Genomic DNA, 14566 nt, shown 5'->3' on the forward strand with positions numbered 1-14566 from the left:
ACCAGTTCTCCCAGAGACCCTCCGGCTTCTCCGCGTCTGGACCAGCGCGCTCCGGGCGCTCGTGGCCCGCAGCGTCCGTGTCCCCGGCCCCTCCGAGGTCTGCGAGCGGCTTTGCAACAACGCCGCCGAGGCGCGGGCGCCCACGTTCGGCTAGACCTGGACCCTTCCTCTCACTTTCGGGGTCCTAGAGCTGCTCCCCCCCAGCACGCCGCGCGCACCCGCGCCACCCGCTCGCTCCGCGGGCCTCGCCGGCGGGTCCAGCCCGCAGTCCCACCGCACCTCCAACTTGGGACTCATTCCCGTCTATGATGGCGCGTCCCCGCCGCCCGGGTCCCCTCGCCGGAGTCCCCGCACGACCACGCCCGGACACGTCCTGCGACGACACCATTCGGGGCGCGAGGCTGCGCTCCTCCCGGGGCCGGCAGGCAAGGGCGTCGTCACGAGCCCTAAACTCCTCCTCGAGGTTCGTTTCCGCCAGCCGCGGAGAGAATGCGGATACCTGTTCGGGGAGCTGGCGCCTGCGCCCGCGCGCGCGCGCTCTCTCTCTCTCTCTCTCTCTCTGCCTTCAAAAACTTGATCTTTACCTCTCCACACCAAGGTGCACAGACGCCAAACAGTGATGAAATGCAAAGAAAGCCAATTGCCGGACTGGAGGTGGGGGAGAGATAGCGTCTCTGCGTGCGCCCGCCGCCGAGCCGGCAGCTGTAATTGCTGCAGACAGGGAGCGTTGGGGGTTGGGCGGAGGTAGCCTCGTATAAATAGTGAGATCTCAAATTGAAAGGCATAAATAACAGCAGGAGAGATCTACCCGCGCGAGGACGGTCGTCTCCGCGCGGGAGGCGTGCGGACCACAGCCCGGCTCCCAGCCAGCCCCGCCGAGCCCCGCGGACCCCCGCAGCCCCCGGCCACCATGGAGGAGCTCACGGCTTTTGTATCCAAATCTTTTGACCAGAAGAGCAAAGAGAGCAGCGGCGGCGGCGGCGGCGGCGGAGGCAAGAAGGACTCGATCACTTACAGGGAAGTTTTGGAGAGCGGACTGGCGCGCTCCCGGGAGCTGGGGGTCTCGGAATCCAGCCTCCAGGACATAACGGAGGGCGGCGACCACTGTCCGGTGCATCTCTTTAAGGACCACGCGGACCACGACAAGGACAAACTGAAAGAGTTCGGTTCGGGGAGGGCTGCCGAAGGTAAGCTCTCCGGACGCCAGCCCCGGGCCCCTCCCGGGGACGGCGTCTCCTCGCCACCGAGCCTGGCCGCCTGCCCCTCGCTCCGCGCGCGCACAGGCCCCGGGGGCCGCGGTCCGCTCTCCGTTCGACCCCGAACGCTGAATGTGCAGGCACGGCTCGGACGCAAAGGCCCCGGCAATCCATCGCCAGCCTTTTTCGTAAGGAAGAAACCAAACGGGGGAGGGGAGGATTCGGCTGGAGAAGCGAGGAAGCAGGGAAGGAGAGAGGCAGAGGCGCCGAGGGTGGGCAGCGGCTAGGGCCGCGCGCTGCCGGAGCATCGCTTCCCTGGGCGTTGGCACCGGGCTCCGCAGCGGGAACTTTCCCGCGCTGGGGGGGATCCGGGTGTACGGGCTGCAAAACCCCGGTCGGCTGCAGGGCTGCGGGCTGCTTGCCTGGCTCCCGGCCGGTCTGGTTGACGTCCGCCTCCACGCCCCAGAGAGATCCACACACGTCTCTCCCAGTGCCCATCGCCTGCCGGCTTCCCGAGCTCGAAACGGGCCGCGTTGAGGGCTGCGCTGGCCGGCAGTCGGGGAGGCAACGCGCTCCGTCGCCTCTTCGCCCTCCTGCGCCTCTCCGCGTGGTTTCCTCTCAGGGAAAACTTTCCCCTTGAACCTTGGGGCTGGATCTTGGCTGACGCGGGCCTGTAGATTAAAACCAGCCGCGTGCCCGCAGGTGGTCAGGGTCTACAAGGGGCAGAAGGGCCCGGGGAGGCTCGTGGCCCCGCGCACGCGGCCGCCCTACCCCGGGCTGTCAGGGCGCAGCTGGCCCTGCTGCAGGCCGGCTGCCTCCTGGGCCTCCTTCCGGCTGCTTTCCCCCCCCCCCCCCCGCCGAAATCTCCGCGGCGTTTTGCGCTGTTGTTGAACGAGGGAGGTGGGAAAAAACATGTTTACAAGGGTTCTCTCAGCTGGACAGCGGTGGTCCCAACCCGGGGGAATCTCTGTACAAACAGGGCAACCAGCAGCTATAAATCAGAGGAATAAAATTGGCTCGATTTCTCAGGGAGCAGCGTTTGGAAGTATATGGAGGTCTATTTCTCACTACAAAGCAAGGAAATACAGAAGCTTGCCATGTGGTTCCCGGGTCCTGTTTCATTCTCTGTCCGTGTTGAGACGGGTCACGAACAGAGAGTGGGGACCCCATGCCTCCTGCTCTTGTGGCCCTTGCACTTTGGTGGCAGAGTCCAGGTGTGCTGACCTTGAAGCCCAGTGGATGACCCAGACAGCTTTCAGAGACCTTGACCTTGTGGAAGCAGGAAGCTGGCATAGGCTTAGGAATAAGCCCCTGGCTTCTGAGAGCCCAGGCAGCCTGAGCCTGGACTGCCGTATCTCGGGGCTCACCCCTTGGCGAGGCCTCACGCACCTGGCTTTATGATTCCTACAAAGAGAGTTTGCTCTGATAGAGACACGGCTGTCTGTCTGTGCACTTGTCAGGGCCGACATTTAATTTACAGCACCCGGCAGGCTGACGGCTTCCCCCATCCGCCTTAGAGGCTGAGTCCCCTCTTCTGTCTGTCTCCTCTCAGCCTGGACAGCCAAGGCAGGGGGACTCTGCAAAAAGGCCCGTGGAAGGAGAGCAGAGTACAATCGAGGCCTTTTTCGAAGGAGAGAGGAAAATAAGACAAGGCTAGAAGTACAGGCGGCAGGAAGGGGTGAGGAAAACCCCAGCTGCACCTTCTCCCTTTTGCCTGGGCGTGCAGACCCCTGGCAGGGCTGAGCCCCAGGCCGAATTTGCAGGACGGGAGCAAAACGGAGAGGTGGGAGCTGCTTGGGCTTCGGAGAAACCCAGAGGTCTTGGGCGCCGGAGCAGCGGGTCCCGCTGAGCCGGGCACGGCAGCCTGTAGATTCTGCACGGCCTGCCATGGGTTCTGGAGGACTCTGAAGGCCAGCTCCTCGTCTGGGGTCGATCCCTGGGGTTCAGACTTAAGAGACCTGAAGGAGCAAGCAGAGTTGGGGCCGCCTCCGGGAAAGGATTTCCCATTGGGGAGAAATAAGGTGTTCTTGGAAATGCATCCCTTTCAGGAGGTGAGAGAGGCTTTAAGATCCGAGGTGGGATTGAGTGTCCAGTGGTCAGAAGCCTTGAGGAGAGGCTTTTAGGCAGACTCAGGACTTGGGCTCTGGTGTCCAGCTCAGAGACCCCGGTGGGGGTGGGGGGTGGGAACTGGGTGCCCGGATCTTTCCCTGTTCCCGCAGAGGATCTGGGTCTTCGCCCTTCGCCAAGTTTCTGGACTTACTGCTAAGAGGCTTCTCAGAACGGGTGGAACCCCAGACTCCTTGGCTAGAGCGTCCTGAAAGCCGTCCTCTTCTCCTTGACACAGAGGGGACATCTAATGAGGGCATGGGGGTCCTCTTTGCCTGCACCCAGCAGGCTCTATGATCGGAGAAAAAGCACAAGAAAACGCAAGGGGTGCTGAAATGAAGCTTCCACCAACTGTGCCACCGGGGGCCAACTTTTATTTTAAATCCCTGAGCTTGGTGAGGGGCTGCATTTCCTAGCGGTGGGAAGGAGAGGTGTCTGGGTTAGAATCTCCTAAATCCTGAGCTGTCTGCCTGATACCCTGCCCGCTCCCCCAGCAAATATAGCTGCTCTCATAATGTTTGGACCTAACAAAGTGTCACTCTTGGCATCCTGATGGGGAGTGAGAATGTGTGTCCAAGAGACAGAGGGACAAAACCGGAAGTCAAGGGACCGTGCTCTCGGGTGCAACCCAAGCGCCTCGGGGTGCCGGCCTTAAGATACGGCTGCGCTTTCTTGGTCAGAAGGAGGTGAGCTCGGGCGAGCGCCCGCCTCCACGGCGTCCTGAGGGAGGCTCTGGCCCGGCTGGCGGCTGGCACGGCCCCGGTCCTGCTGCGCTGCAGGCGGGAGCGGCGGCTCTCGGGGGGCCTGGACCCCAGCCTGGCCCGGGCTCTCCCTGCGCTCTTTGCGGGCGCCCCGCCAGGGACCCGACACTTGGGCGATTCTGCCTAAGCTTCTTTGACTTAATAATATTTAACACTCCATTCCCCTTCAAAAAAAAAAAAAGAGAGAGAGAGAGAAGGTTAGGCTATGTCAATATGTCAACAGAGGCGAAGTGGATAATTGAGGAAACTATTCAGAGATTAGGCCAAGAAACACCGCGGCACCGGGGCTCGAGTTATTACAAAAGAGCGCGGCTTGCCCTGGAGTTTGCTTTATCGACTTGACGCCGCTTTGCGTCAGGGCGCGTTTGCCACCGAGGCCCCTCCACCGCGAGCACACACAGGCTTTCACCACGTCGCGCCCAAGCGTCCCCGCGCGGGCCCCTGTCCCTGGCGCGCAGGATGCGCGGGCCGGGCCGGGGGAGGCGGGGGCCGGCGGAGGGGCTCCTGGCGGCCGGGGACGCGGGGACGCCGGGGCTGGGGGCGCTCAGCGCTGTGCCCTCGGCCCGCCCGCAGGCCTTTACGATTGCAAGGAGAAGCGCGAGGACGTGAAGTCGGAGGACGAGGACGGACAGACGAAGCTGAAGCAGCGGCGCAGCCGCACCAACTTCACGCTGGAGCAGCTCAACGAGCTGGAGCGGCTCTTCGACGAGACTCACTACCCCGACGCCTTCATGCGGGAGGAGCTCAGCCAGCGCCTGGGGCTCTCCGAGGCGCGCGTGCAGGTGAGAGCGCGGGCCCGGCCCCGGCGCCCGCTCCCCGGGCGGGCCCGGAACGCGCCCCCTTCGGCCAGGCCGCCGGGCCCTTCCGGGAGCGCGGGGACCCTGGGGCGGGGTGGGGAGCTGGAGCCGGGCTTTCGGAGGCGCCCCGGGGCCTCGCGGGTCAGGGCTCCTGCGCCCGGCCTAGCTGGCTCGCCCTGCGCCTCCAGCTCATCGGGAATGTTGCTCTCTTCTTCCCACTGGCTCGCCTCTCCTTCCCCCCCAGTCCCCCCCAACACCCCGCCGTCGCCAAAGTCTTACCCGCTCCTCTGCAGCCCCTCCCTCCGCTGCAGGGAACAGAGATGGGAAGAGGAGGCGCGTGGGCGTCTCGAGGATTGCGACTCCGGCCCGCGCGGTGCCGGATTAGCCCGGGCGCGGGGCAGGGGGGCGCGGGGGCGGGGACCGGACGCATGCGGTCGTGGTGCCCCATCTGGCGAGCCGCCGTCGGCGGGGGCCGTGGGTGTTCGCCGCACGTGCGCGCGGGGGTGGGGGGCGGGGGAGGCGCTCCTGGTTCGCTTTGCTCCGGCTTTGTAAACGTTTGCGTTAAATGCATTCATTTATTTACTGGGGGGTGGGGAGCAAAGATTCGCTTCCAGATCGCCTCCTCCGGGTACCGCAGACTCGCCCCCTCCCCGCCCCCCGTCCCCGCCACCGGGAGGTCGGGCCTGCATGTTCTGCTGGGCTTTCCGTCGGTTTTGACGGTTCTGGGCAGGACAGCAGCGCCGGGGAGAGAAGGAAAAGGGGTCAGGGTCCCTGGGCTCTGGGGACCGGTTATTTACATAAATGGAATTAATACTGCCAATGGGGGGAGGGAACCATGTTAAAGCCAGGGCTTTGAAAGAACGGGTTTCTTATTGGTATAGGGTCAGCATTTCAAACACAACTTCACCCGGATTGCATTGAAGAAACGAAAACACAGAAAGCGTGTATAGAGAGTGTTTTACAAAAATCTTTAATTTGTACGAAAAAAAAAGGGGGGGGGGGGTGTTTGCACCCTCATGCCTTCCATCTTTCCCCGTCGGTGAGGTGAAAAGGGCTGCTTAAGGTGAAATGCAACAGTCCTCGAGTCTGTCCAGAATTCCGTGCAGCCGCAGGGGTTCCCAGGACCATTCCGCATCGCTGGGACCACGGGCGGAGTAGCTCTGGGGACCTTCTCACCAGACGAATCTGTCCGGACATCTGTGGCCTCGGCAAGGGGTGGGGGAGGGCGGGGGAGACTGGCCACCTTTCTCTGGAAAGATGGATGGGGCTGCACCATATAAATTAATGAAAAGATTAAACTTTTGCTGAAGGGGACATCAACTTTTATGTCATTTCACAGCCTTTCTGCCTGAGATCTGTAATATCTCCCAGGCCTTGATGTACTGTTTCTATAAAAATAAATTACTTGTAATTTAATTCCACACTATTTCTTTCAGTAGTCTATTACTGAATAGCGCCTTAGCAGGAGAGACCGAGTTGGCAGAAAATTGGTTCTTGGTTGGCTGCAGATCTTGAGAAAAGCCCTAAAATAAAGCGGGGAGGGTGGTAGTAGAAAACGAAAGCCTATCGATCCAGAGGTGAATTAAACTTTAACAGTTGTAAATAATAATAAAAATAAACATGGGAAGAGAAAAAAGAAATAATTTCCTATTGGCCACAGGGAAAAGAATCGTATAATAAAGAGAAGGCAGAAAGTGCTCATAAAAACCAATTAGTTAAGACACGTACCCCGCTGTGCAGAAGTGGGGGGATATTGGGGAGACACCAAAAGGAAGAGACAAAAATGCACTGTATTTTAATCCTGTCTGTGACCTGTTTGGTAATCCTTTTCGGTACAGCCTGTCCTGTGTTGTTAGAGGATAGAGTTTCAATTTAGAGTGGAAATTTGCTGTAAATAAATTGAGGATCCTTTGGAAGCTGGTCCTTATTAACCTTTTATTTTTAGTGTTGTACTGGAAACTCATATCACCCAGCTGTCAGGGTTATAATCGAAAGTTATGAGACCATGGTGAGGAGCGGCGGTAATTTAATTACAACAAATATCTTTGGGTTTATGGCGCAGAGCTAAATTAAATGTCATTATTCACTGTCTGTAATGGAAATCAAAAGGAAATCAGATTACAGCATTTGTGAGAGAAATCAGTGACTGGTCCTTAATGAAGAAATAACTGTCTAAACCACTGTACTGTGCTTTACTTAGCATATTCAGGACTAATTGGAATTGATCGTGAATCACCCCAAGACTGATTTATTATCGCCAAACGCAGCAGCTAATTCATCACTTTTATTCTCCATAATCTTTTTTTTTTTTTTCTTTCCCCCGCTGAAGGGAAAGTGAGCTTGCTTTCTAGATTTAAATAGGATTCTGTTTTTGAAAAACGCCCTTCCAGGGGGAGCAGAATTTGCGCGTCTGGCTCTGCTCTCCTGAGGACGGGTACCGGACCCCAAGGAGAAAGAGGCACCCAGGAAGGGTCCGAAAGGGAAAGGAGTCCCGTCCCAGCTGGATGGGGTGGGGGGGAGAGTCGCGGCGGGATGTGGGAGAAGGAAAGTGAGTGCAGGCTTTGGAAATGGAGTAAAGATTTGTGAAATCTCAGCATGCAAGGGACACTTTTTGTTTTGGAAATACTTCTCGGGGGAACAACACCAAAGTTTGCCAGGTTCCCTAGAGCCTGGCGGGGTGAGGTTTCCAACGTTGTGGGAAGCCAATTCCAACAGGCGGGCCCATGGCTCAGCCTTGGATAGAAAACTGCCCCTGAAGAGGCTGGGATGGAAAAGTTCAGCTTTTCCTAGGCTCCCGGGTGTTTGCAGCCTCTGCGGGAGCTGAGGTTTCCGGGCAGGGTGGGAGTAGGGAGCGGCCCCAGGCCCTGGGCTTGGAACAGCGCAGGGTCCCCGAGCTACCCAGGCGTAGTGTAGCGTGGCCCAGGGGAAGGCTTTCTTTGTGCTAATTATCCTGCACGGTCAGTAACTGCCATCGTGGCAGCAGGGTGAGTGAGTGTGAAGGGAAAGTTTTGGAGAAAGCCAGGTAGGAAAAATCAAGTGCCTAAGGACACAGAGGGAGGGGACTCCAGATTCCATGAGTGACAGACCAAGGGCCAGGACCAGGGCTGTTTGGAGGAGCGGGGAGGATGAGAATGGGGAGCGCTGGAGGGGGCATTTCGGGGATGCCAGGCCTGCGAAGCTAGCCGGGCTGGGCAGGGTGCCAACACCTTTCCCTCCCTGCCTCATCTCTCGATAGGGCGCCGCAGGAATTAGATGTCCTTATTTAGGGAGGCCAAGTGCCTGCAGTGCAGAGCCTGCGTTTTTGGGGTGCATCTGGTTTTTAGGGATCAAGGACGTTCATGACTCTGTAATATTAACTGGGATCCCCCAGGCTTCCAAGGAGGACATGGAGGTCATGGAAGTTTCTGGACTCAGGGTGTCTGAGCATTGATTGGGGAGGGGGCTGGATTTGGAGATGTGTATCCACCTGTGCGGCCCCCCCATTCCTGGTGGGTGTGTGGGGGGCTAAGGTGGAACGTCGGGGTGGAAGGTCAGGTTGGACCAGTGCGTGGCAGGGTGGAGGGGGGAATGTCCACACAGAACGATGGAAAGTTCTCTCCGCGCCATACGAGGACCCACTTCCTCACTGTCAATGTTTGGATGCTGACACTCTGCTCTTACTTAGGTGAGGACTGTTCCCACCTCCAGGTAGCCAGTTACGCGGGGCTGGGGTGGGAGGGGGCGGGGATGAAGGCCGGAGGGGCGGCAGGCGGCCTTCTGGGGACGGGAACCCCAAGCGCCGTGCGCGCTGTCCGGCGTGTCAGGAAAGAAGGCCTCGCTGACGCTCGCCAAAGCCTGGCCGGCTCAGGGGGTGCACGTCTGTCCGCTCATTCCCAGGTTTGGTTCCAGAACCGGAGAGCCAAGTGCCGCAAGCAAGAGAACCAGATGCATAAAGGTGGGTGCGAGGGGCCGGGCGTGGAGGCAGGGGCGGTGGGGAGACCCGCCAGGCGCTGGGAGCAGCGCGCGGGGTTCACGCCTCCTGTGTTTCCTCGCAGGCGTTATCCTGGGTACCGCCAGTCACCTGGACGCCTGCAGGGTGGCACCCTACGTGAACATGGGCGCCCTGAGGATGCCTTTCCAACAGGTAGCTCGTTTTTTGTTTTTTTTTTTTTTCTTCCGAACAGAACGGAGAGGGGGCCGTCGCCGCCCCGGCTCCTCCCGCCCCCGCCGAAGAAAAGAGGCCGCTTTCACAAGGGGGACATTTATAAACCCATTGGCACGTATTAACACCACGCTGAGAATCTCCAAGAGTTACCTTTGGGGGGACTAGGAGAGAAACCCAAACACAGTTTTACAAGAAGTCGGAGGGGAAAAATCCCCACCCACCCGGGAACCACCCACTCGCTCGCCGCCTGTGGGAGGGCGGGGTTTGCTGCCGCTTGGGCAGGAGGACCCGTGTCTACACCCAGCCCCCGGCTTCAGCTTGCCCAGGGCCTCGCTGGGGGAGTCAGTGCCCCTCCTGGACCTGGGCCTCGACGCCCCCTCCCCCCCCTCGCACCTCACAGTGGGGGCGTCCCGCCCAGCTCCTCGCAGAGCAGGGAGGGTCCAGGGCGCTGGGTGCGCTGCGCGGAGGAGGGGGCGGCCAGGGGGTCGGAAGACCGCCTCGGAGATCAGGTGCCCCAAAGTTCTCGCCCCTGCTCTGGACCAGCGTCGGGTGGGTGGAGGGAGCTGCGTGGCAGGGGGCGCCCGGCCCGCGGGGCTAGAGCGCAACGCCCACTCGCCTGCAGAGCTGGGCTGGGGACCCCAGCATGGGGGGTAGGAGTGCCCGCGCTGGTGGGTTGGCTGTGCCCTGGTCAGAGCGAAGGCGTGGCCTCCACATGCAGCACTTTTGCTCCTACGGGCAGGCCTGGGTTTGTAGCTGGACCCGGGTTTGCTGAGGGGCACGAGGTCCGGTGGGCCTGGCCCGGCCCGGAGGGTCAGCTACGTGTGACACCATGGAGATGGGGTGAGGGTGGGCTGTTGGCCGCGCGCCCTCAAAGTCACGGCGCCCAAGGCTGGGAGGGCGTCCAGGGCTGCCGTGCGCGGGGCAGAGGTCCGCGCCCTGTTCGCCTGGACCCGCACCTCAGCGGCTGGGCCCGTCGTCCACCCCTCGGGGCAGCCTGGCCCCTCTGCATCACAGACACAGCTGCTCCGACGACGTGGGGTCAGCCATTAGGTCCTGGTGAAAGTAGGCGGTCGGAGCCTGCAGATTTGGCTGGACTCCGGGTCCCTGGGAAGGGGGGTGGGGGGGAAGCCTGAGCCGAAGGCCGGACCCTGAGTCGGGGATGCGTCAGAGAATCAGCCGGGGGTCTGGGGAGGGGGAGGTGCCAGCTGTAGACGCTCGGATGCTGCAGCATCGGGGATCTGTGCCGACTCCCAGGCTCTGGTTCTGTCCAAAGCGGCCAGTGACCCGGTCGTGGCACCGGGTGTCCCGAGGACAGTGGGCGGTGGTCCCTGGGCCGGGGGAAGGGGCGATGGCTCCCCGGGAGAGGAGACGCCCTCGGGGCGGGAAAGCCCCCCTAGAAGTCGCGTCCTCACCGGGCGGTTCTGCCTTCGCAGGTCCAGGCACAGCTGCAGCTGGAAGGCGTGGCGCACGCCCACCCGCACCTGCACCCGCACCTGGCGGCGCACGCGCCCTACCTGATGTTCCCGCCGCCGCCCTTCGGGCTGCCCATCGCATCCCTGGCCGAGTCGGCCTCGGCCGCCGCCGTCGTGGCCGCCGCCGCCAAGAGCAGCAGCAAAAACTCCAGCATCGCCGACCTGCGGCTGAAGGCGCGCAAGCACGCCGAGGCCTTGGGGCTCTGACCCGCCGCCCGGCCCCCCAGCGCCTGCCCCGGCCCCGTCACCCCGTCCGCGCCGCGTCCTGCACTCGACCCCTCCGCGCCCCCCGACGGCCGCGCGGACGCCCCGGAGCGAGGGCGCAGCGCCTTCCCCGCCTGGGGCAACCCCGGGGCCCCCTGGCAGGCCTCAGGAGGGGACATCCCAGGACCGCAAGACCCCGTCAAAGCCTCGCAGGGACTGTGCGGAAGAGAGGGGAGGTGACCGTCAGACCACCCAAGTCAGCCCTCGACCACGCCGTCTGTGCGTCCTGGGACCTCGGGGCCACGTGGAGCCCCGCGGCGCTGCGTCCTTCTCCGCTGCCGGCGTTCCCGCCCTGTGCATGCGGCCTCCTACACGCCTTTCCAAGATCTTAAGAGTCTGTCACACAGAAGGATCTGGGGCTGGTCTCCGCTGAAGATGCCAGTGCTTGGATGCCGACAGTTTTATTCACTGCCGTGAACTTAATCTCATCCGAGGAGCTGCAGGACCCGTGTGGATTTCAATATGGACTTCTGCATCCGAGGCAGGGGCCCCGTGCTCTGCTTGCGCGCCCGCCCCCCTCTCCTCCGCCTGAAAGGCAGCAATAACGAAACGCAATTGAAGACCTCGCCGAGGTGGTGGTGGTCGTGGGGATCTCAGTGTTTCACGTTGTGACCCTGCTGACTCACCATCTTCATGCACACGTTTGGCCCCAGAGCACCAGATTCAGGATTCCTTGTGCCATAGGACAGGCAACTTTATAACTTTTCCCGTCTTTGATTCCCGAATTGACATTTTTGGCTGTTTCCCAGAATTCAGATGCAAAGGACTTGCACTGGGGACACAGGGGCACGTGGTTTGAAAGTATAATACTGATGCGGCATCCACGCTAGTGACATGCAATTAAGTGCAGTAAAGTGCAATATTGTAAATATTATAGATTTAAAAGAAAAATTAGCTGTGCACTCTTGACCCGTCAGCTTCGGACTTCGAAGGGCATTACCTCCCCCTGCATGCTGCGGGGCCAGTGCCAAAACGACCGGGGTGGGGAGTGCTTTGGATTCACGGAAGTGAAGTGTGTGGCTTGGGCTGGAGCAGGATGGGGGGAGGGGTGCCAGGCTGGGAGGGCCGGGGCTGAGTTGTTTCTGGGAAAAGAAGAGCCTGGGGTGCCTCCTCCAGGCAGTGAGTTTTAAGATAATGTTTTCTAAGGGTAGCCAGTTCTAGCTTTTCTTTCATCCTTTTTTTTTTTTTTTTTTTTTTCTGTGCATTGGTCCCCTCTCCTCCCCCATCGTGTAAACACCAAATAGCGACTTGTCTGAACAGCTGGCACAGAATGGGGAAAGTCTCTTGACATGATATAACCAAAGCGTTCAGGGTCCCAAATCGTGCACCTGAGTTTAAGGCAATGTGCTTTGCATGTGCTGTGTGAGCTTTGGGGGGCAGTGCACCCTTGCTGGGCTTGTCTACCTCGAAAATGAGCATCTCTGGGGTTTTGTGGGGTTTGTTTTTTTTTTTTTTTTTGCCTTAGTGAACCCAGGCCTGCCCAGATGGAAGTGGCCGTCTAGTTCTCCGAAGTCCAACGGTTCACTCTATTTCCAAAACAGCTTTTCTCCAGATTCGGTATTGCTGACTATTTTCCCTTACCCCTGATTTGGGTACATATCTCTAAGAAGAAAACAAATATTTTCCTTCCGTGTAAGGGAATACATTCTACCTTTGCACTGACCTGAAATGTAGATTCATTTGTATCATCTGAAACTCTTTGAATCAAAAGGCCCCTTCAACATTTTTTTTTCTAATTTTGAAATTTTTGCAAAGCTCTGAAATGATGGAGAGAGAGACGAGGAAAACACAGTCAGTATTTTAAATTTATTTGCGACTCCACCTCCTCCCCCCCCACCCCCCGCATGAATGGCATTATGGAATTTGCCTCATATGTGCAGTTCTGCTTCTAAACAGCTGTGAATTTTAAAAGGTCCCCTATATAAGCTGAAACTTTGCTTTAAATTTTAAAAAAATGCATTTCAGATCCACTTGGAATGAGCCGCTTTCATCCTGAAATTTAACGCTGGGCAAACATTGGAGGTGAGACGTATTAAGGTTTACTTTCCATTTTGTCTAAACATAGCCCTGTGTCACCAACCCCTCCCCAAGAGAAGACTTGCTCCAGGTGAGCAGAAAGGCATGAGATCTGCCCCTGGGAGAAGATGAAGTTTTAAAGTAGAGCTGCCCGATGTCGGCCAGGGCTGGGAGGCTGGTAACCCCAAAGGCCTGCTGGATGGCGGTCACCTTGTCCCTGTTTCTGTTCGGCTGGATACGGAAGGTGAGCCAGGTGGATGAGCCCCCAGAACAGGACAGACTCTGAGCCGTGTGGGGCTCAGTGCCGTCAGGGTAGCTGGCGTGGCTTCTGTCCCTGGAACAAAGTCCAGGGGACGCGCTGCAGGGTGTCCAGGGTGGAGGGCATCTCTCGGCCTCCTCTCTCTCCCGGAAATTCCACGACAGAAGCGAGCTGTCAGCCCGAGGTGGGGTCAGTTCTTCCCAGCCCGGATCTGTAACCGCTTTCTCTCTTTTCGGCCGTCGGGAGGGTGTGGGTTGGAGAGGATGCTTTGTGTGGGTCCTGGTCTCCCAGGGAGGGCATCTGGATTTCACTTTTCCCCAGCGGCCAAAAGGCATTAAATTTATGGGGTGGGCGTATTTGGGCTGTTTTTGGTGCTTTCTGCGTAAGACAAGACCCCTTTTCAGAGTCGTTCACGGCACTTCCAAATAGCACGTTTTCAGGGGTGCAGACCAAGAGGGGAGTATCACCTGGAAAGCAAACTGGACGGGTCTCGTCGGAAGGCCACTGGATGCAGGGTTTTCGGTTGTGAAACCCACGTGAGAGCTGGCAGAGCTGCAGGCTGTGTCTTGCCCACTGGACGTGGGGCTGTGTTCTCCAAGATGGGCTCGGCCACGGAACCGGTTGGTTTCCTTTGCTGAGACCTTGGCCAGAGAGGACTTTTAGGGTAGGAGCCACCCGGGTTAGCAAAACCTGCGTTCTTCCTCAGCTTGGTTGTCGCTGTTCTATCTCTTTCTTTCCAAATTCACCCTTTTCTGCCTTCTGTCATCATCCTGGGAAGCTTGCAAGTTCATCTCGCAGGGGAAGGTATTGCATTGATGGGGTCTTAGCGTCGGATGGAGTTTCAGTAATGAAGCATCTGACTCTTGCGTACTTACAGAAGCTCTGCGGCTTAACATCGCTAAGACCTAGAAGGAGGCACCTTCGAGAGGGAACAGGGGTGTCATTTTTCGGTCGGTTTTGATAGGGTGGCTTTCTTCACGGTGACGGAGGCAGAGTGTGGGCTGGCTGGGGTCCCTGTATAATGTAGCTGCAGACAAAATGAACCACGCTCATGTGTTTCCAGCCTTGCTAAATTGGTCATGCAGGGTCGTTTGGCGTCCCTCACCTGGGAAGCCGGTCCTCAGAGCCTCACATGCCCCTGGGGTGTAGGGACCCCCCCCCGCCCATCTTGCTTCCATCCGAGCTGGGTACCCCAGCTGCCCCCTCTGCCTGCAGGCACTTGTGTCCTTGGCCACGACGTCTGTGCAGTGTGGGGGCATCTGGACATTGAAGCGGGAAGCAGCCGTGTCTGAGCTCGTGACCACCCCTCTCCGCGCTGGTTGCTACCCTAGCCCTCTGCCCCCACCGGTGGGTTGCACTTAAACCTTTTAACGTTTCCCCAAGTACAAGGGGGCCCCCCCACCCCCAGCCCACTCCTACCCGGCGTTGTCACTGAGTCCCAGGATAGCCAGTAAGCTGACTTCAATGACAAACATATTTGAGGCACTTTGCTCCTTTTCCCCCCCAAGTTTGGGAGGTTGGGATGGCAGAGGGCTTTTCCGTGGACACGCT

At 59.1% G+C, this 14566-nt stretch overlaps 1 protein-coding gene across 2 annotated transcripts; it reads left to right on the top strand.

The window, feature by feature from the left end:
* Positions 1 to 910: 910 nt before the first annotated feature.
* Positions 911 to 10683, top strand: SHOX (short stature homeobox). 2 transcript variants are annotated; one of them, XM_036840660.1, is made up of 5 exons: positions 911 to 1187; positions 4637 to 4845; positions 8737 to 8794; positions 8895 to 8986; positions 10405 to 10683. In XM_036840660.1, the coding sequence occupies exons 1-5, from the start codon at positions 911 to 913 to the stop codon at positions 10681 to 10683; spliced, it is 915 nt and encodes a 304-aa protein (XP_036696555.1). The 2 variants fall into 2 exon arrangements, with proteins under 2 accessions (XP_036696555.1, XP_036696556.1); XM_036840661.1 differs by having other exon boundaries at positions 8895 to 8983; positions 10438 to 10683.
* The last annotated feature ends 3883 nt before the right edge of the window (positions 10684 to 14566 follow it).

This window comes from Balaenoptera musculus, chromosome X (genome assembly GCF_009873245.2).
Source record: "Balaenoptera musculus isolate JJ_BM4_2016_0621 chromosome X, mBalMus1.pri.v3, whole genome shotgun sequence".
NCBI classification, from domain to species: Eukaryota; Metazoa; Chordata; class Mammalia; order Artiodactyla; family Balaenopteridae; genus Balaenoptera; species Balaenoptera musculus.